The 21,756-nt window shown below is 29.5% G+C and overlaps 1 protein-coding gene across 1 annotated transcript in view; it reads right to left on the bottom strand.

Moving 5' to 3' along the window:
* DMD (dystrophin) overlaps nt 1–21,756 on the bottom strand; it is a 2,219,276-nt gene that overhangs the window by 2,015,330 nt on the left and 182,190 nt on the right. Inside the window, exon 2 of the mRNA XM_051991017.1 lies at nt 6,666–6,727. Coding sequence (XP_051846977.1) covers nt 6,666–6,727 — 62 coding nt within the window. The remainder of the gene's footprint in view (nt 1–6,665; nt 6,728–21,756) is intronic.

The raw sequence follows: 21,756 nt of genomic DNA, 5'->3' as shown, positions 1-21,756 counted from the left end.
ACAATGCATCAGTGTCACAGTTTTTCCACATCCCCTCCAATGTTCATCATTATTTTTTCCTGTCATCTTAGCCCATCTGACAGGTGTGTAGTGGTATCTCAGAGTTGTCTTAATTTGCATTTCTCTGATCAATAGTGATTTGGAACACTCTTTCATATGAGTGGAAATAGTTTCAATTTCATCATCTGAAAATTGTCTGTTCATATCCTTTGACCATTTATCAACTGGAAAATGGCTTGATTTCTTATAAATTAGTCAATTCTCTATATATTTTGGAAATGAGACCTTTATCAGAACCTTTAACTGTGAAAATGTTTTCCCAGTTTGTTGCTTCCCTTCTAATCTTGTTTGCATTATTTTTGTTTGTACAAAGGCCTTTTAATTTGATATAATCAAAATTTTCTATTTTGTGATAAATAATGATCTCTAGTTCATCTTTGGTCACACATTTCTTCCTGCTCCACAAGTCTGAGAGGTAAACTATCCTATGTTCCTCTGATTTATTTATAATCTCATTTTTTATGCCTAAATCATAGACCCATTTTGATCTTATCTTGGTATACAGTATTAAGTGTGGGTCCATGAAGCTATAAGTTTTTTAAATAGTTCCTATTTTTACTAATTCAATTTTTATTTCAATTTTATTAAGCCTTTCTTTGATAATCAGAAATACTACTTTTGCTTTCTTGCTATTTATATCATTTCTTGCTATCAATAATTTGATTATCATTTTTATGGAGACATCCTTTTGTTCTTTTTTTTTTGAAACCAGGGTTCCCTTGATTTTTCTTCTTCACCTTCTTTTCTTTCTTCTCCCTTCCTCTTATTTTTTCATCTTCTTCCCTATATTTGTAGCCTTAATTCTTAGATTGAGATTTTTGTGTTCAATCCACTTTCCTAGAGCTTTCTTGTGAGTTAAAAATTAGTCTTGTGATTTCTTTATTGTAGATGCAACTCTTGCTACCATTCTGGATGAAACCTTACTTTCTGCTTTAATCCCTGCTATTATTTCCCATCAACTTGTGATCAACTGAAGGTACTGGTTTTGGACTTGCAAGATCTCTAATTAGGAATCTTTCCTTCTCTTGTGGAATGAAACATTGGAAATCATACTGATGTCAGGCCCCATCTTTATCTCTCCTGGTTTTAGTGTCCTGGTTCAGATTTGATCTTATCTCCTACTGGGAAAGGTAGAGGCTAGCTTTCTAGCTTTCTTTTTCTATATACAGACTTTTAAAGACTGATTCTAATCTCATTGGCCATTGTATCTTGAGATGCAGAATTTAGCTTTTGTTCTCTTATTACTGAAGTTCATGTTGGCTTATAGCCAACTGGATTCAGGCACATTGATATAAACTCCCACTTGCATTATTGAGGTAATCTCATTACCAGACTTTGCCAATTTACGGTCTTTATATTATACATTTATTTAATGAATGGATGAGCTGCTGCTGCTTTCACTGCTGCTTTCCTCCTCCTTTCTTCTTCTCCTCCTGCTCCCTCCTTTTCCTCCTGAATAACTAAGTGGCTATAAATGAAATATCTTAATTGCCAAAGTCACTGTCTAATGGCAAAAAGATGGGCTGGAATCTATCACTTAATCAATTATTATTGTTCTTGTATATAATTTCAAGTCCATAATATCAACTTTAGTAGAACTTTACATTAATAGGCATGTTGATGATTTCAGAGTGATTGAATTCTATTCACAATCAGTTTTGTGAATCCCAAGTTAAATATTCACAAAACAAACACTAGAACTTTTAAAAACACAGAAGACCTACAGATATTAATAGACAATTTGTGTAGAATTAATGAGTCCTTAGTAATAATCATGTATACTTACTGTGATAAACATAATTTATATAAAACATGTGTTTTAATGTATTGTAGTACAAATGTAAAATCTATACCATTTTTTCTTTTATTTTAAAGGAAATTGATTTCTATGTAATACTTCAAAATTATCAGGATACTGCTATAAACTTAAATTGTTACTATTAAAAATAGACAGACAGATACAGACAGATAGATGTGTGTGTACATGTGTGTGTCTGTTTATTATCCTTGGATTACAATTAACATCAGGTAATTTATCAAATAAACAGAATTTGACAGAAAACACGTCATTATGCAATAAATTTATTTACAATAGTGGTAATAGTTGGGTTAACAAAGAAATACTAAGTTGGAAGCAAAAAAGTCTGAAGATATTCTTCATATTTTTATAAATATACAGTTTTTGTTTAGTTGTGGTGTTTTTGTTTCCCTACCTCATTAAAAATAACAGGATAGAATCACATATTTCTCGGCTGTACATATATCTGGACACTTAAATATCATTGAGTGAGTAAAAGAGTCTTATTTGAAGTTACTGAAAAAATTGTGAAAATAAAATCATTAGTTTTACCTCTCTTACCTTGTATCATATTCACTTTATTGACTGTCATTGCATTATTGACTCATATTGAATCTCTCAGATGATAAAAATCCCCAGAACAATTTCTAGACGACTTGCAATCTAGCCACAGTCTCCTCATTTTATTTTGTGAGTAGTTTTAGTCCAATTACAGGATCTTATGTTTATTTATACCAAAGCTCATTTCATTAGATTCAACTCATTTTAAGAAATAGGTAATTTATTTGGACATTATCTTTATTATTCAAATTATCCAGAAGTTTAGCTATTTTCCCTAGTTATTTGGTATCTGTAAATTTTGTATATCTGCCTTCTTCCATACTGACAAAAATATTAATAAAACAAAGCCTAGAATCAAACCTTAGAATACTATATTCCATACACTGTGTCCATTTTCTTCTAATGATGCACTAATCTTTATTTTCCTTTATAGTAGCCCACTTGATTCTTGATGAATTAAGAACATAAAATTACATGAAGAGCTGTAAATTGCATTTTGGCTTTCATATTGAAAAATGATAACTACCTGCTTTACTTAAAAACACAGGCATAAAAGAAGCAGAATGAAATTTAAAATCTATTTTTATACAGAATACAAAAATCAATTGGTAAATATTTCACAAGGATTTTGATTAAAAGTGTACCATAATAACATCAATGGGACATCAATTAAGGAAGAATAGCTCATTTGATTTCTCTAAACACTATGTATATTTCAAGAAGTGAAGATGTTGTTAACAGGAGATAGTGAAAGTAGAAGCCATATTTCAAAAAGAAAAGAAGAAATCTAATGCTTAGGAAAAATATAAATTTCATTTACAGTATGAGTACAGAATTTTATGTAAGGAGATATATATGTGTGTTGATCATATTTATTCAAAGTTATTGATTTTTTTAACTTTGAATTGTTCCATTTAAAATATATATTTATGGATTTTTTCAAAATTTTTGTATTTTTTGTTATTATCATGAGGCAAATAAAAATATCTATGTATACATATTTCTAATGCTTAGAAAAATATAAATAAAACAGAAAAAAATTTCAATTACAGTATGAGTACAGACATATATAAGAACATATATATATATTGATCATTTTTATTCAAAGTTATTGAATTTTTTAACCTTGAATTATTTCATTTAAATATATTTATGGAATTTTTTTCTTTAAATTTCTGTATTTTTTTGTTGTTATCATGAGGCAAGGAAAAACATGCATATTTATGCATACATATTTTCGTACACACATTTAGGACCAAAATAAGTTACAAATTATTTACATATTAAATTTACAATTTCATAAATATTTGTGTATACATATATATATATATATATATATATATATATATAATTTTACAAGTTCAGTCTATATAAAGTAGCAAATCCAATCAGATGTTGTGTCTTATTGGTGAACACAATTCTGTAAAATTCAGCAGTTTAAAAATCTATCAAAAATATTTTCTTTAAAATTTGCCTGGAACCATAATTATTTTTTAAAATTTTACTATTTTGATAACATGTTTCCTGGAAAATCAATTTTGAGGCTATTTCCAATGATGCATTAGTTATTTAAATGCATGTTAGATCTTTGCATTTATTTAACAGTAGGAGGAGAATTCAAAATATTTTGATGATGGTTTTTGTTAATCTGAAACTAGTTCTCAAAAATAACACCTTAGCCACTGGCAAAGAATTTTTGCACATATATCACAATTCATTATATTTGGAATCAAATTATTTAATAATAGGCAGATCAAAAACAAACACTATCCATCTTTTTTATTTTATTACTGACTGTTTCATTGAGGAGAAGAATTAAGTTTTTGTGATGAAGAATTTTAGGAGTGAAAATATTTCTGAAATCTATGCATTGTCTTTCAATAAATTTATTTACGTAGTTGGTTGTTTTAAATTTCTTAATAAATCTATTTTAATTTATATTTTCCAAAATCTTCTGATGAAGGGCATTTACACACAAATTAATTATATGTATATCAGCAATATACTATGTAATGATTAAGAAGATATGTTATCTAGTTTAAAGTAAAAAAATACTTGGAGCTAATTTCACAAACATATTTTACTATGAGTTTTCAGTGACTCAATGCTCTATAACTGATTCAATATTAGAACAACTGTTAACCTACTCACATTAAAAATAATAAAAATCTACATGTGTTATCAACAAATAAGAAAAAAAACACTTTAGAATCATTGATACTAAAAATCCCACAAAATAAAGCTATTAATTTTATTTGATATGATTTTATCATGATAAAATTTATGTTTTATATGATAAAAAAAACCACATCTAAATTCAAAAGTTAACATTACTTGACATTTAGGAAAATACCTTTCCCATCATGTATAGGATTAAAATGAAGATTTTTCTTTTCCTTACATTCATCACATTTCAGTAAATTATATTAGTTAGATTACTAATATGAACGAACTAAATTAAAGGTACAAAGGCAAAAAAGAAGAAACAACTATCCTTATTTCATAATGGTATATTTTTTTAGTTAGAAAACACTACAGAATCAACAAAAATTTCTTAATGAGATAATTTTATCCAAGTTTAACACAAGTAAATAAATAATCATCAAGTTCATTTCTCATAGAAATGGAATTCTTATTCATGTAAAAGCTATAAAATGTTAAATATTTGGGAGTTAATCTTTTAGAGTTTGTAAAAAACTTTAAAAATATATCTTTTATATCTTATAACATTGTATATTTTATATTCATAACTCTCAGAGGTAGGTTCTATTATCACGTCATTTTATAATGTAAGAAACTGAGGAGGATGGAGGTTAAAAGAAATGTTCAGTGCCAGAATTGAACTTAATTCTTTCTGACTCCATATCCAGTGACCTGTTTATTATCATCTAGCTGCCTAATAATATAGACAAATAAATATTTTCAATATGAGGACAAAAAGTTAACATGAAAATATCTGAGAAAATATCTTTATGTAAAGAGATTTAAATGTATATTAATACAGCTAACTATAAAAACAACCATTGTACTTGATTTGTAATAATAAAAAATAATTTAGGTACACAATATTTAGTTATTATGTAACATTAACAAAAGTTTCCAATTAAAGGAGTCCCAAAAGAAGAGAAAACTGACAGGTACTTTATTTCAAGTTGTACCTCAATAATGTACCTCAATACCTCCTTTTCTTTTTTAAAATAATATCTCCATTATTTAGTCATCTACTCTCTGCTTTAAGACATCTAGTAGATAAGAATATGAAATGATCAATGATAATTTTGGATACACTAAATTATTGGGAATAGCTTAGTAATAGTAAATACAAATCTATTTCCTAAATCTTATTTTTATCACTGTTTACTGTGGCCAATCAAAAAAGTCTAATCCCTTTCCCATATGATTACTTTTTAAATAACAGAATAAAGCCTTCTTCATTCAACAAATACTTTTGATAAATTCTTATAATTCTTTTCTGGTGTAAGTTTTCAAAACATAAATGTTGCACTAATTATTAATAGCAGAAATAAAGACAGTTTTTCTAAAATCTGCCAGAAAATGCCACATTGCATTGTTACAATAAAGTTTCAGAAAGAAAGGATGGAAATATCTTTGTGAAACTCTCTGTACTTTACAAAGACAAATAACCTTGCAATCAGGAGTGAGAAAGAATTAATTACTAGAAGTTAAATCTCATGGGATAATAGTTGATTTATCATAATTCAAAGTGAGGTGGATTAAAGATGCAAATATCATTAATAATTTCCTTTTTAAAAAGCAAATTTATATGAAGTTGTATGTATTTATGTGTTTGTTTATGTACCTGCACTTGCACATAGAGATTACAGTAGGAGAAAATATGCTTTGAATTACATTTACAAGATGAATAAAATTATTGAGGTCCTATTTTTACCAAAATGTATCATTAAAAATAATCATTATTAATCATCATGGCCACCAATAAAAATAATATTTACTTGCTACAAATTACTATTATGATCATCTTACTGAATTTTATAATGAAGCATCTATATTATCACAAAGGTCAATTTGATCAAGAAGAATGTCATTTATTTTCATTAGAAATAATAATTATCTATTTCTAAATTTCCTCTTTTCTTACTAAAATGAAGCCTTGCCTAAGAAATTTCCATATTTTAAATGACAAAATAGAAAACTGATATAGACAATAAATTTTAAATATTAAACAGCTACTGTGTCTATATTAAAATAAGAAACATATCTTTACCTTAGAAAATTGTGCATTTATCCATTTTGTGAATGTTTTCTTTTGAACATCTTCCCTTTCATCTGCAAGTTAAAATAAAAATAGTTTTCAAAGTTATATCATTCCCATTTTATTTCCAAGATTTTTAAGCAATTTATTTTCAAAGATTCTTTCATTCATCAACATGCTTTATTACTATATCTTAGTAAGACTATGAATGCCATTTAGAGATGAAATTAAATATTGATTTTGTGAATATTGATGCATTTAGCATCCTAAATAAAAGAAGCCAAAAAACTCTGATGATTATCATCCATGTTGTCATGTGACTGCTACAGGAATTCTGCTCAGTATAATGACTAATCTCAGTTCCATAGGACTAATGATGTAACCTGCTACATATCCTAGAAAAGTAAAATCTCACATTTCAGAATGAGATTTTGTTTTTTGGATATGGTATATATATTTGCTTGACTCTACATGTTTGAAACAGATTATTTGATTTGCTTGTGTTTTCACTTTGAGGTTAGGGAGAAAAGAAAAAAGGCAAATTTTTGCTGACCAAAAAATACACAGAGAGATTTAGTTAGAGAATCTGTTTAAATATACATTAAAAAGCTGAAGAAATGGTTAGCTCCTTATATTAGTTTTATATTTGCCATTTCAAAATTAAATGAATTTTTGTATTATTATAATTCTGGTAATATAAAGGAAGGGGATAACAATGTAAATAGCATTCACTACCTGCCAGTCATTATACTTAGTTCTTAACAAGAAAAACATATATTTTTTCCTTTGATCATAAAAATCACATACATCCTGTTGGGATGTTTATATGGGGAAGAGGAGACAGTTGTCATAATGATTAGCTATTATTTGCTGCATGTAAGTACTTTATTTTTATTTGAAAACTGGAGGCTATAAAATAACCAAATTCAGGAAGGAATATGGTTAATGCCTCATTATTCTGAGACTAAATGGAGATGTAAAGAAAAGAGAAAAAAACAATAAGAGCTATCTTCTTCTACAGGCATCAGGACATGTCTGTTCTCATGGCTCTAGCAAGTATTTACAACTATTACTAAAGCTAGTACTGGAAAAAAAGAATTCTAGAGTGGCAAAGTCATCATTTGTTCTAATTCTTTAATTTTATAGTTGAAAAACTAAGATCCTTGAAAATGAAATTTCAATCTCAAAGTTATGTAGCTAGTAACTGTCAGCAGTAGAAGCTAGAGAATCTAGCTTCACTGATAACAGTGAAATAAGATTGTACATTGAGACCAACCAGCATGAGTGAACCTCACAAAGAAGAGATTGAAAATATGGAAATTTCTGGGAAGCTGGTTTAAAAAAAGAAAAAAGAGTTAGAGATATTTATAATTTAGGGAACCAAGAGGTAATGATTGCAATCATGTACCTTTGATGCTTCTTGTTAATCAAATTCTTGGTTAGAAGGAAGTAACTTTAATATCTGTAAAAAGACCAAAAACCTAGAAAACTAAATTTGGGATAGAGGGCATCAGGCATATTGACAAATGTTTTATTTATTAAAATTATATCAAAATGTCCATATCCAAGAAATGAATTTTTCTAAAAGAGCTTATAAAAGATGAGTTACAACCCCCTTAATTAGGGGAATTAACATTATTTAATTAGGTGGTTAAATGCATCATCTCAAAATTTTAATCTCTAAAATTCTTCAGAGGTCCCCAAATTCCCACTTTTTTTCCTATCAAAAATAATATATCTTCACTTTCAGCACTTAAATCAGTGAAGCACTGAAAAATACATTGTAAATAAGTAAACTACATGGAAAAAAGAAAAAATCCAAAAGTACAACAACTAAGAGAATTTTTTCTCTCTAAGATGTAACCTGCTCTGCTTAGATCATGCCAATGTAAAATAAAATTCCAATTCTACAAAAATAACTTACATGTAGAGTGCTATGATAAAGAAACTCACGAGGGACATTTTTTTGAGCTAGACAAAATTTAAAAAATAATTTGGAGAAAAAATTACATTCTCAAGCAAAATAATGAACAAAAGAAAAAACAGTGGGAACAGTGTATTTTCCAGCTTCAAATTTTGAAATGATATTGTAATCATCAAAACTATTTGATATAGTTTTAAAAGAAAACTAAAAATAAATAATTGGGACACAGATAGATTAAGAATCATCAGATTCATTATCACAATTTTGAAAAGCACAAGAACATAAACTACTTGAATAAGAACTAAATTTTGGTAGAAACTATTTGTAAACCACATGTCAGTTCATTAGAAAAGAAATTTAGATGAAAATAATATATATAATATATCACAACATATATTCAAAATGAAAATAGAAACTGAAAACTAAATGTCTCCCCCCCAAAAAATTACATTAAAAACATATCACATTATTAGGCCCCTTTCTGTTATATATAGAGGAAGAAATTTTAACCAAAACAATGGATCTATTTACCATGAAAATATAAAATGTTGTAATTGTGATTATATGAGACTGAAAAATAAAAGCTTTTATCCTAACAAAAATAATGCAACTAACTAGATAATCAATCAATAAGAAATTATTGAGTGCTTTCTATGTTACTCAGATAAACAGAAAGACAAAAACCAGTTCCTGCTCTAAAGGATGCTTTATTATAATGGGTGAAGGAAATTATTAATTTTATTATCATCATCATAAGCTAACATTTATATAATGCTTTAAGATTTGTAAAGCACTTTGCAAACATTATCACATTTTATCCCCAAAATATTTTGTGAGGCAGGTACTATTGTTATCATTATTTGGCAAATGAGGAAGAAATGAAGTGACTTCACCAGGCTTATATAGCTAAAAAGTGACCAGGGAACACAATTCTTAGTGTTTCCAGAGTCAATGTTTTATCTACTATATAACATACAAGATACAAAGAAAGTAGAAGGAAAATAATATTGAAAGGGAAGACAATATCAGTTAGAAAGTCTTCCTGCACTATGTAGCTTTTGAAAGAAACTAGAAATTTGAGAAATGGAAGTGATAAGGAATAGTATACTGGACATGAGGAAAATTCATTGGAGGTCCATTAAAAAAATGAAGATTTCTCTAACATGGGTAAATGGATAATATGAAAAAGTGTTAAGAGAGAGGTCAATTCTCTGAGAGCCTCCACAGTTGTGGATGATAACATCTGAAGGAGTTGCAACACACACACAGCTTTTTTACTGACATAGGCATTGAGAACTGGGAATGAGATAAATTGGAGGCAGAGGGAAGAGGAGAGCGGTCAGACAAAGCAACAGCCTCTCAGGAGAGATGTCAGACAACGCAAAGCCTCTCAATCTCCTTGTATCATCCTCTCACAAGAGAAGATCCATTCTGGGTTGGCTCTCCAGCAGCCAACTGTCAGGTGGCTCCCATGTATTCCAACATCTCTCTGGTGTATTCCAACAACAAAGGAAATCATTATAAGATTAAACTAAGAGATTATTCATGTAGATTATTTATACTCTCTCTCACACACATATTTTCAGAATCTCTTGATAGCTCATTATTTTTATTGAATTGCATTTTTCTCTTTTTAATCTTTCTTAAAATTGATGGATAATGCTTAATATGTATTGGATTACTTGCTATCTAGAAGAGAGGAAAATTGAAACACATGGTTTTGCAAGGATCAATGATGAAAATTTATCCTTGCATATGTTTAAAAATAAAAAGCTTCAATAAAACAAACAAACAATAACAAACAACAAAAAATTGGTGGTTAACTAAAGGGTATAGAAAAGATGGTAATCTGATAAAATAGATATCAAAGTTGTTGTTTTTTTTTTATTTCTAATTCAAAGCAAAATTACAGGTTGTTATTGTTTTTTTGTTTTTTTTTGGGGGGGTGGGGTGTAATCATTATAAAGATAGACAAGGCAATGAGATGGACAAAGGAGTATTGAGTATAAGGAAGAGCAAGTAGTTCAGCATGCCCAATTCCAAGAGTGTATGGAAGAAGATAGAATCTAATCAGTCTAGAAATGTGGAATAGGGTCAGATTATGAAGAGTTTTATTTTTTTATTTTTTTAAATAACTTTTTATTGATAGAACTCATGCCAGGGTAATTTTTTACAACATTATCCCTTGCATTCACTTCTGTTCCAATTTTTCCCCTCACTCCCTCCACCCTTCCCCCAGATGGCAAGCAATCCTTTACATGTTGAATAGATTACAGTATATCCTGGATACAATATACGTGTGCAGAACCGAACAGTTTTCTTGTTACACAGGGAGAATTGAATTTAGAAAGTATAAATAATCCGGGAAGAAAAACAAGAATGCAAGCAGTTTAAATTCATCTCCCAGTGTTTTTTCTTTGGGTGTAGCTGCTTCTGCCCATCTTTGATCAATTGAAACTGAATTAGCTCTCTTTATCGAAGAGATCCCCTTCCATCAGAATACATCCTCAAACAGTATCATTGTTGAGGTATATAATGATCTCCTGGTTCTGCTCATTTATGAAGAGTTTTAAATGACAAATGATTTTATATTTGATCCTGTAAATAGTTGGGATCCATGGTAATTTAATGAGTAGGGGTTGCCATGGTTTAGACATCTGTTTTTGGAAAATCACTTTGGCCACTAGATGGAAGTAGTAGGAAGAAACACAAATATGTATGACAAAAAGCCATTATCTGAATGGATGAAAACTCAGAGTATGAACAAACAATTAAAAAAAAATTAAATGAGTGGTTCAAATATTAATTATTAATTTATATTAATATTAAAATGTACAAATAAAAAAGTAAGATTGCAGCTGATATCTAGAAAATATTGGTAGAGATTTGTGAATTATCTCAATTCTTATAGGAAGGAGTGTGAAATTCAAGCACTGATAACCTCTTCATGGTTTTATAAATTTATTTTATAAAATTTCTAGAACACAAATTCAAATTTTCCTTAGAAAAATGACAAAATTTATATGTAGTCTTAGGCACATATCCTCAAGTGGTCAAAATATTAATATTAATATTTTTATGGTTGCAAAGAATGATAAACAGTGTTGTTGCTCATAGATTGTGGAATCAATAAATATATCCTCTCAGATATTCTGTATATGTGAAAAATATTTCTGCACCCTAAACAATAATGACAAAAGAAGAATTCTGAGACATATGATTTATACAAATTCATACTGATGAAATGAAAAAAAAAACTAGGGAAAATGTGCATACCAGTTATTATGTTTAAGAAAGTATAAACAAAAGCTTAAAACTATTATTTTAATGACTAAACTAGGAGATTGTTGGTATAGATTACTTATATACATACTCAAAAATGCATACATTCATTCACTTTCAAGATCCCTTGATATCTTGATTATTTTACTTAATTGCATTTTCTCCTCTTTTTAATCTTTTTTTCTATATTTAAAATTTTTTTTTACTTGGAAAAAAACCAGTAAGAAACAAAAAAGGAAAGCAGAAAAGAAATACGAAACAAAATAAAGCAAAATAAAAGAGAACATTGTCATGTGTCCAGCAGAACATCAGAGAGAATTCAAAATATATAACAACAAATTATTAGATCAAGAAAGTGTGTGTGTGTGTGTGTGTGTGTGTGTGTGTGTGAAATTAGATTCATGAATGACCTTTTTTTTTTTTTACTTCCTTGTAAATTGTTCTTTGGTCCTCTGCCGTGTACCTTATTTACTTTATTATTTTTCCTCTTTTCATCACTCCCATCACTCTCAAGCAAGCTGAGTTTAAGAAAAGGCATACTTATGTATACATATATAAATATAGCGATACATACACACATTCATATCCAAACACATCCCACATACACCTCTTAACTATTCTTAATGCCTCTTAATTTAAATTCTACTCTATAAATTGCCTTGCTATTACTTAATGTCCCCCCACCCAAGAACCTTGCCCTTATCTTCTTCCCTCACCCTTTGCTTCCCTATCTGCTCATCCCTCCCCCCTTATTTCTTTATAGATTTTGGAAGGTCCTATACCTTTCATGACATACACACGCACACACACACACACACACACACACACACACACCTTTCATCACACACACACACACACACACACACACACACACATATATATATATATATATATAAATGTATAAATATGTAGTGTTGTCTATTGAACCCATTCCGAATGTAAGTTTTGAGAACTAGAAGTTCTCCTCCCTCTAATGCCTCTGCATCTATTCTTCTTCTGCATCTCATTTGTATAACATGATGGTGATAGCTAACCTTAACTTCGATCTTTCTTTTTAGCTATCCTATTGTTGATGTGAATTTTATACACACACACACACACACACACACACACACACACACACACACACACATAGGTAAACTCATATATTAAAAAACAAATAATTTGTCTATGTTTAAACAGTCTGTCCATGTTAAGTTCCTTAAAACTAATTTTTCATAGTTACTCTTATATGTTAAATTTTCTGTTAAGGTTGGGTTTAGAAAGATAGAAAGTCCTTAATATCTTCAAGTTTGTTGAATGCCTATTTTTTCTCATTCAGAATTATAGATAATTTTGGTGAATATGGTATTTTGGGCTGCAGGCCTAGTTCTTTTGATTGTAGGTAGATATGATTCCAGGACCTGCAATCTTTTATTGTATCTGTTAAGTATTGTACAATTCTAGTTGTAGCTCCAGGGTGTTTGAATTTTTTTTCTTGTTTCTTGCAAAATTTTCTCTTTGATGTGGGAGTTTCAATTCAACAATATTCTTGTGTATTTTCCACACAGTAACTCTTTGAGATGGTGATAATTGATTTTTTTTTTCTATTTCTCCTCTCTCTCCCTCTCCCCTCACCCTCCTCCACCATGTTCTATCTTTCCAGGACAATTTTCTTAGATTATTTCTTGCATTATTGTGTCAAGGTTCTCTTTTTGGTCATAAATTTCTGGTAGTGCAACTATTTTTATATTTTCTCTTCTTGATAGATTCTCCAAATCTATAGTTTTTCCTCTAAGATGTTACACATTCTGTTCTATTTTCTCATTCTTTAAAATCTCTCTTGTTATTTCTTGGTATCTCATAAAGTCACTGACTTTCCCTTGCCCAGTTATAATTTTCAAAGAATTATTTTCATCTTTGAGACTATGTACCTCTTTTTCTAATTGATTAACTTTTTCTCATAAGCTTCTTGTTTTTCATGGATGTTTTTTATTTAGTTAGTTTTTCCTCAATACCGCTTATTTGAATTTTGAATTCTTTTTTGAGTTCTAAAAATCCTCTGTGAGCAAAATAGATACCAAATAAATTTTTTAAATTCCTAATTCAAAGCAAAATTATAGCCATTTTTTTGTTATTACTATAAAGTTAGAATCAATCTATACTGACAATTTAAATAAAATCTATTTTGATTGATGGCTATGACATTTATAATTTGTCACTTACAAATAATGATGATCATGAAGTTCTTTCTGAGGAAATCATTTTCTTTTTTTAATAAAGAACCATTTAAAAATTCTTTGTATGTTTATTTATTAGTGTAATAATGCAGAGAACCAAAACTAGAACCAGAATATTGGAGTTATTGTCTCCTCAAAAAAGCCCCTAACTGTGAACCCATACAAGAGAATTAGTTTTGGAGGTAGAGATATGTAGGAGAGATAATGCTCCCTTTTTTAAAGGACCATTTTTTAATTTCCTTTTTTTTATTCATTTATGCATCCCAGAGGGGTCTTAATTTTTGCTTGGACTTCTATCAAAATAAGACAATGCTAAAACTTGTGTCTATAAACCTTTGAGGCCACTATAGAAAATAGAAAACAGTGATGGAGTTAGAACAGTTCATAAAAGATAATTAAAAGTTTTAAGTGCTTGAAACTGTTGTGAGAATTGCACTATTATGTATGACAGAACTTCCCACATCTTTATCTTTCAAAACTTACATATTTCATATCCTTATAACATGTGAAATGCTATAGCTACCATATCTTTCCCTTTCTGATCCCAAGCAAAAGCAGTTTCTTTTTTATTTATGGTAATTGGTTTTTACTGCATGAATCTTCAAAATGACTTGGAAACCTATTCCTTTTCATTCTGTGTAGAAAATTCTTACCACTTAATCACCTAATTTATATCATCTCAGTAAAAGGAAGATATGCTGTACTCTTACAAGTATACACTGTTAGTCTGCAAGCTTCTTGAGGGTAAGATCTCTGATTTGTCTAAATTACATCTAACATAGTTCTGTACAGAAGGTAGATGTTTAATAAATGTTTGTTGTAGTATATGGCAAATATGTTGGATGTTTTAAATGTAGTAGAATTTTTTTTAAGTTAAAAATATATGGTTTGACAAGGAATAAGAATGTAAATTATAGAATGGTATGAATAATATCTTTAGCAGGCACCCAATTAATTTGAAAGAACCCAAACCATGTTGATAGAATTCCAAATAATAAATCTATGAAGGTGGACTTTTTAAAACTGATATTACTGATAGTGTTTCAGAAATTGAGGCTGCTTTCTAAGGACTTGTTCACAGATTCAGGAAAATGTACCTTTGCTGAAGGCATTTTCTAGTTTATTAAAATGAATCTCCCTGCATACACACACACACACACACACACACACACACACACACACACACATTTTTAAATCTTGTCTTTCATTCAGTTAGACTTTCAGAATGGTCTATAGCAATGGGAGAACATAGACGATTTATCTCTTCTTCTCCTTTGCCCAAAATATCTTGATAAGGGAGTTCATAAGCCTTTAATTTTTGGCTGGCTTTTTCTGTCATGTTTGTTTTCTTTACTGTGTAAATACCAGAAATTAACAAAATTCAAAACTGAATATTTCTTACTTTGCTATTTACTTTGTAAGTAATACTAATTATATATGTTCCTAAAAGTTTGAATGTTCCTGATCTGTGTCTTTGGGTATTGTTCTCCTAAAGAGACTACCATTTGTAAAAAGAAATGTACCATCTTATAATTGGAGAAATAAAGCAGCATGAGACCAGGATATTTGGAACTTGAAAACCTTCCAAAATATTGATATGAATTGTTCAAAGAGTGCTTCTGGTGGTCAGTAGAACATGATAATATGGTACTTTGTTTGACATTTTCAATTTATATTTGTAATAACCCTATGAGAAAGAGAAAGGCAATATTGTATACTGCAAAGAGTGTTGGAGTAGAAGTGAGTATATGTATTCAAATAAAAATAAAAATCTAATAGTAGACATGTGACTATGGGTTTGTTTTAGGGTCTTTTTTGTTTATTTTGTTTCATTGTTTAAGAGTCTTTAAGAAATTTTATGTTTGTGTTAAGGGCATGGGTCATATGTCTTTGACAAACTATTTTTAGAGACTCTTCAATATACATATGGTACCAGAGAAAAAGACCAACCCATACCTAATCAAGAACTTGAAAAAGCCCAGATCTCATGATAATATTGAATTAAGAAAGACAACATAAGTATAAGAGGTTATGATGCCATCCAAAAGCAAAGATTCCCTTTTGTTGGGACAGTTGAAACCAATTTCATTTAGAGATAGCAGTCTCACCAGGTTTATATTAACTAATTGAATACCCTGCTATATATAGTTATTAATATGATTCCAAACAATCTTTTTAACCAGACTTTGAATGTGGAGAACTTCACTTATATTAATATAAAGGGCCCACTAGTCATTCACCTTAGAGTCTTTTTGACTCTTTTTCTTCCACTGATGTCAACCTTAACTAAACTTTGTAATGATAGACTAAAGGCTTGCCCTTAAGAATCTTCTGTCTTTTATCAGTTCAATATTTTAATTCTATAACAATTTTCTTGATTAGGAGAATCTCAGAAGCTTTCGCCTTGTACCATCTCCAAATTACTCTTTATCAAAAAAGTCTTACGTTCTAATTTTTTTCTTTCCCTTTTCTATTCTTTTTTTTATTCTCTACCATTGCCAGGAAGTACTACACTCCTAGATGTTCTCTGACACATACTGAACTCTATGATGTTAGATAAGTCAGTAAACCTCTTAATGTTTATGGCAGACCATTAAGAAAATGAGCTGCAAAAACGTTCCAATTTTTACTGGTAGAGGCAGTTTATTATATCAATAAAATGTCACATGCTGTTTTGTTGTATACCCATCTTAATATTATTACTCAATATTATACTACTATTGTACTCTTTAAGCTTATCCTTATTGTTGAGCATACCCTTGTTTGGGATTAAAATTCATTTTCATATGTAGAAGAAGCATTCAAAATTATTTCATGGCTACTCAGCAATGAAAAAAATTTCTTCCATCCTCCAATACTGGTACTAAGCAAAAAATACATTTCTTCACTATTACACTATTACACATCTAGACACACACATTGCCCTTAAAAGATGATTTTTTCTTTGCCTGATAGGATCAAGTATGAGTTATACCAAGGAAATATTTTTTCTTCTTCAAAATTTAGAACAAGTTGATTACTATGCATTTATAAAGTCCACAGTGTTTTTACTCTTTCTGCTATTTTAGTGACTTTTGTTTAGGAATTATTTAACTTATAAGAGATAATACAATTCATATCCAAAGGCCTACAGGAAACAGTGGTTAAATCTAAGATGTTCAAAGGTTTATAGCTTTTTTTTTAAGTCTATAGTATTTCATATCTTTTTCTTGAGAAAACATCTTTTAAAAAAGTGAAAAGGATCCTAAAAGCAAAAGAATATGAACTAATTGCTTTATTTCTACAATACAGTATCTCTCATAAGTCTGTGTTTCTCACATAACATAACAATATATTAAGTTTAATTTTCTGGGTATCAGGCTAAGCTAAGTTTATTCAGAATGTATCTTTCTAACATGAGTTCTGTTCCAAACATTGCTCTTTCATGAATACTGTAGGAGAACTGGTATCTTTCAATAAAATCCAAATTGATTAAACTGAATACATGATATAATAAGGTACTTGGTTTGACATTTTCAATTTATACTTATAATAACCCTATGAGAGAGAGAAAGGCAATAATGTATACTTCAAAGAGTACTGGAGTAGATGTGAGTATATGTATTCAAATAAAAATAAAAATCTAATAGTAGACATGTGACTAAGTGTATTACTTTCTTTCTTAGACTTGGTTTCAACATATCCATAATCTGGTTTTTGAGAATTGTTGTGTGTGTGTGTAACTCCATAAAGCTTAAGACAATATATAAATGTTAATTATTATAAGTATGCCCCTTTTAAAAAAAGGTTTTATAAATCATTAAAACTAGAAAAGACCTTAGAAACTGAATATTCTAGGATAGAGACTAGGCCTCTAAACTTACTGATGTAGGAACTCCCTCTACTAGTAATAATTGATAAGTTTTAATATAGCAGAACACCAAAAGTTAGATTATTTTCAGATGATGTTGACATGCTAAATCAAAAGTTTTACTGACAACTTTAAGATAATCCCAAGGTAGTATGGATAAGAATTATTCTGTATCCCCACAAAACTCTACAAAATGAGTTCTCAAATTCCTTCCCACCAAGCACTTTTTCATCTTTTAAGGGTTCATGTGGCTCAAGTGGTTCAAACTCTAATCCATGGTATATAAATGACTTAACTATTCCTTAACCTCATCCCTAAGCTGTCTGCCTTCTTTTACCATACAATCCAATGCCAACTGCCTCTCTATCCCTCCCTTTACTTTTTCACCATATACCCAAAGAATCAGGTATGGAAGCCCCATTATATAATCTCATGAATTAATTATTGATTTACTCAACAGAGTTAGCACAACAGTATGTTCAAAGACTATAACAATGTAAATAGTAAGCAAAAAAGCACTGAAAATATATCTAACTTCCTTCTTGGAAAAGATGAGATATGGCATATATTTTCATACTTGGGTGATATTTTAAACAGTTTTGTTGAATTGTTCTCTCTTTTTCTCTCTCTCTTTTACTCTCTCTTGCTTTTGTGTGTCTGTTTTTCTCTTTTCTTCTCTCTCATTTTTTTTTACATTGCAATGATGTTTCTTTGGGTTGATAAAAGGAGAGTGATATATTTATAAATGAAGGTAACGGTTTAAAAGTTGCCCGTTAAAGCACTTATTTAAATCACAAATAAAAATCAAGAATTCAGTAAAATGCTCTAAGACCTAACTAATGAAGCTATCTGAATTATCCAGGCACTGTGACCTCTTATCTTATAAATCTTACCTTTCAGATCTTTTTTCATCTTATAGATCTTTACTATATCATCCCCCAGAACTGAAATAGGAATTTCCCTTATAATTTTAAGTCAATCAGAAAAATCAAAAGATCTAAACTTAAAAAAGGGAAGGGAAGAGGAAAATGAAATACAAAGCTATGACTACAACTATAAACTCTGAAAATGCTTATATGTCCTCTCGTATCATACAGAGATTATACTCAAGAATAAAATAAAGGGGAAATCTAATCAATAGTAGGCCAACCATTACATTCTTATCCAATATGACTGTCTAAATTTGTTAAAGATGAAAATTCTATATTAGAAGAATAAACAACCAGTTCAAATCCCTGCAGTATAAGTGGGGAAGACTTAAAGTCAGTGAAACAAATTCAGAAGTCTTTATTTAGACCCTAAAAAATTGGTACTGAAAATATAGAAAGGATACAATAGAGAAGATACAAAGGAGATTCTATCTCCTCAATATTTTCTATCAGATAAGAACACTAGAGGAAGGTACAAGTGGTAGAGCAGAAAAGCTCAGACACCAGCAATCAATCAGTGTGGGATAGGACTGAGGATACCAATCCTAATGAAAAGTGGTAACATTGACCATATTCTAGATAATCAAAGATTTTGCTTTACCAAGTTCCTCTTCTGGGAAAGAAGGAGGAAGCTTTACATATTTCATTCTTAAGTCATGAAAATAAATATGACATTGCAAATATCAATACATCAAAGATTTGGCTTCATCAGTCTGTAACTTATAGTCTTTATGAACGATCTGGACTTTGAAGAAATTATTGCTTAATTATTGCTCATAGCAAGTATAAGAGGCAGGATTTGAACACAATTCTTCCTGACTCTTAAGTCCAGCACTGAATCAATTATATTTTAAACTCATCTTCCTCCTCTCCAGCTTCCTTGCTTTAAGGTGAGGTCCTGATTTCTAGTTTGATGATTTACTACTTCTACAACTATTTCAAGCCATGTCAAAGAATGTTTCATTTTGTTCACAAACTTTTAATATCCTTCTTCTTCCTTCTCTTTCCCTGACTCCATTTCTCCTTACATATTTTTCCCCCTGTTGGAATGTAAGTTATGTGAAGGTAGGAATTGTCATTACTTGCTTTTATTTGTATCCTCAAGATTTAGAATGCCTAGAATATAGTAACAGTACTTTACACATTCTCTCACTCTTTCTTCTTTTCTCTTCTCTTTTCTCTCCCTCCTCCCCTTCTTCTCCCTTTTCTTTCCCTCCCTCCTTCTCCCTCTCCTTCTCCCTTTCTCTCTTCTTTCAACTCTTTCTTTAACTTCCTTACTTCCTCCCTCCTGCTCTATTCTGTTATCTTTCAACATGGAGAACATTTCAATAAAGTTTGGTTATTTGCTTCAAAAATAATAACATTTTTAAAATAATATGGCAATTCTTTCTTTAAGGCTGATCATAAATAATATCATTTATATGTGAGTATAAAGTAGACATTTTTCATTCACAATTTTGAAGTTTATATTCTGCTTACAATATTCCCTTGGGCTACTGATTTAGATATCTGTGAAATTTGTGTTAATATCTCAACTTTATAATTTTGAAATGCTATGGATACAGAGTGATCTCATAACCATTTTGAACTAGAGCACAATAAAGACAAATTTCTATTTGAATCTAAAATTTGCATTTCCATAGTGCCTAGAATAATGCTATGCATAGATGCCTAATAAAAATTTATTGAGTTGAATTTTAAGTGTGTTTTATATTGGAAAATATAAACTCGTTTCAAAAGCATGTTAATATTATGCTGAAAATCTACAAACACTTGTCCCTTAATACTAACCTATCTAGTAACAAAAGAATAATGTTACTATCATAAATTAGACTTCCTTCACTATGTCATTTAATTTGTTTTCTATTATGTCATTTTATTGTACTTTTCATAATTTAATTGTCTCCTTAAGTTTTACAGATTTATACACTGACTCACATCCACATCCACACCCATTCCCCTTCTTTTAAATAGATCATAACAATCTACATATTCTTTCCTTTCTGTGAAAATCTAAGTACCTTTCTAAATGGATGTTGCTATTTTACTTTCATAGCTTTGTTCTAATTACAAAACCTTACAAATGTCTTTGGAGAATTTTATCACCTATATAATATAAAACTTCTAAAATTTCAACAGATCTTCTAAAATAAATAAATAAGAAAGAAACACCATTAATTACTTTTTTTATCTAGACAATTTTAAGTTATTGTCTACCTTGAATAGAGAAGATTTTAGGAATATTCAACTAGAGATGAGTTGGTACTTATTTGCATATTGCAAGTAAATGATAAACTTGGAAAGAGGCTGATTTGTGTTAAAATCTTGTTTGGGATACTTACTAGTTTTGTGGCATGAGGTGAGCTTATCTAGATAATGGTTATAATTATGTATGTGATGTCTAAGTCAGAAGTTTGTAGGCAGACTTAAATAGTGTAATGCATGTAAAGTAAGCTGAAACCTTTAACATGTTTTTAAAGATCAATTATTAATAATGTGGGAAGAAATATAATTTTTTTTTTGCTTCTCTTTGGACAGATTTTGAGCAACTAAAGGATAAAGATAATTAAAATTTATGTCAAGTTTTTGAAGTCTTCAAATTAAAACAGGGTAGGTATAAAATTATGGCTATAAACTTCACAGGTAACAAACAACAGTAATCTGAAATTCATGATTATCCTTTGTCATTCATTAGTTCAAACAATTCTATTAAGCAAAATAGGCTTGACAAACAATGCAAAGCTAAAGGCTATTTTACTCTTCATATTTTTTTCCCTCATCATGTCTGTTCCTGAATGAGGAGTAGAATAGAAGTACTGGATTAAGTCAAGTCATGACCCTGTAGTCAGCTGACAGGAACACTTAAGAAAAATTGTCTCCACCCACATGAAAATAGCAC

This window comes from Antechinus flavipes, chromosome 3, assembly GCF_016432865.1.
Source record: "Antechinus flavipes isolate AdamAnt ecotype Samford, QLD, Australia chromosome 3, AdamAnt_v2, whole genome shotgun sequence".
NCBI lineage: Eukaryota > Metazoa > Chordata > Mammalia > Dasyuromorphia > Dasyuridae > Antechinus > Antechinus flavipes.
Note: the sequence above shows the minus strand (reverse complement) of the source record. Positions and strands in the feature narration are given on the sequence as shown.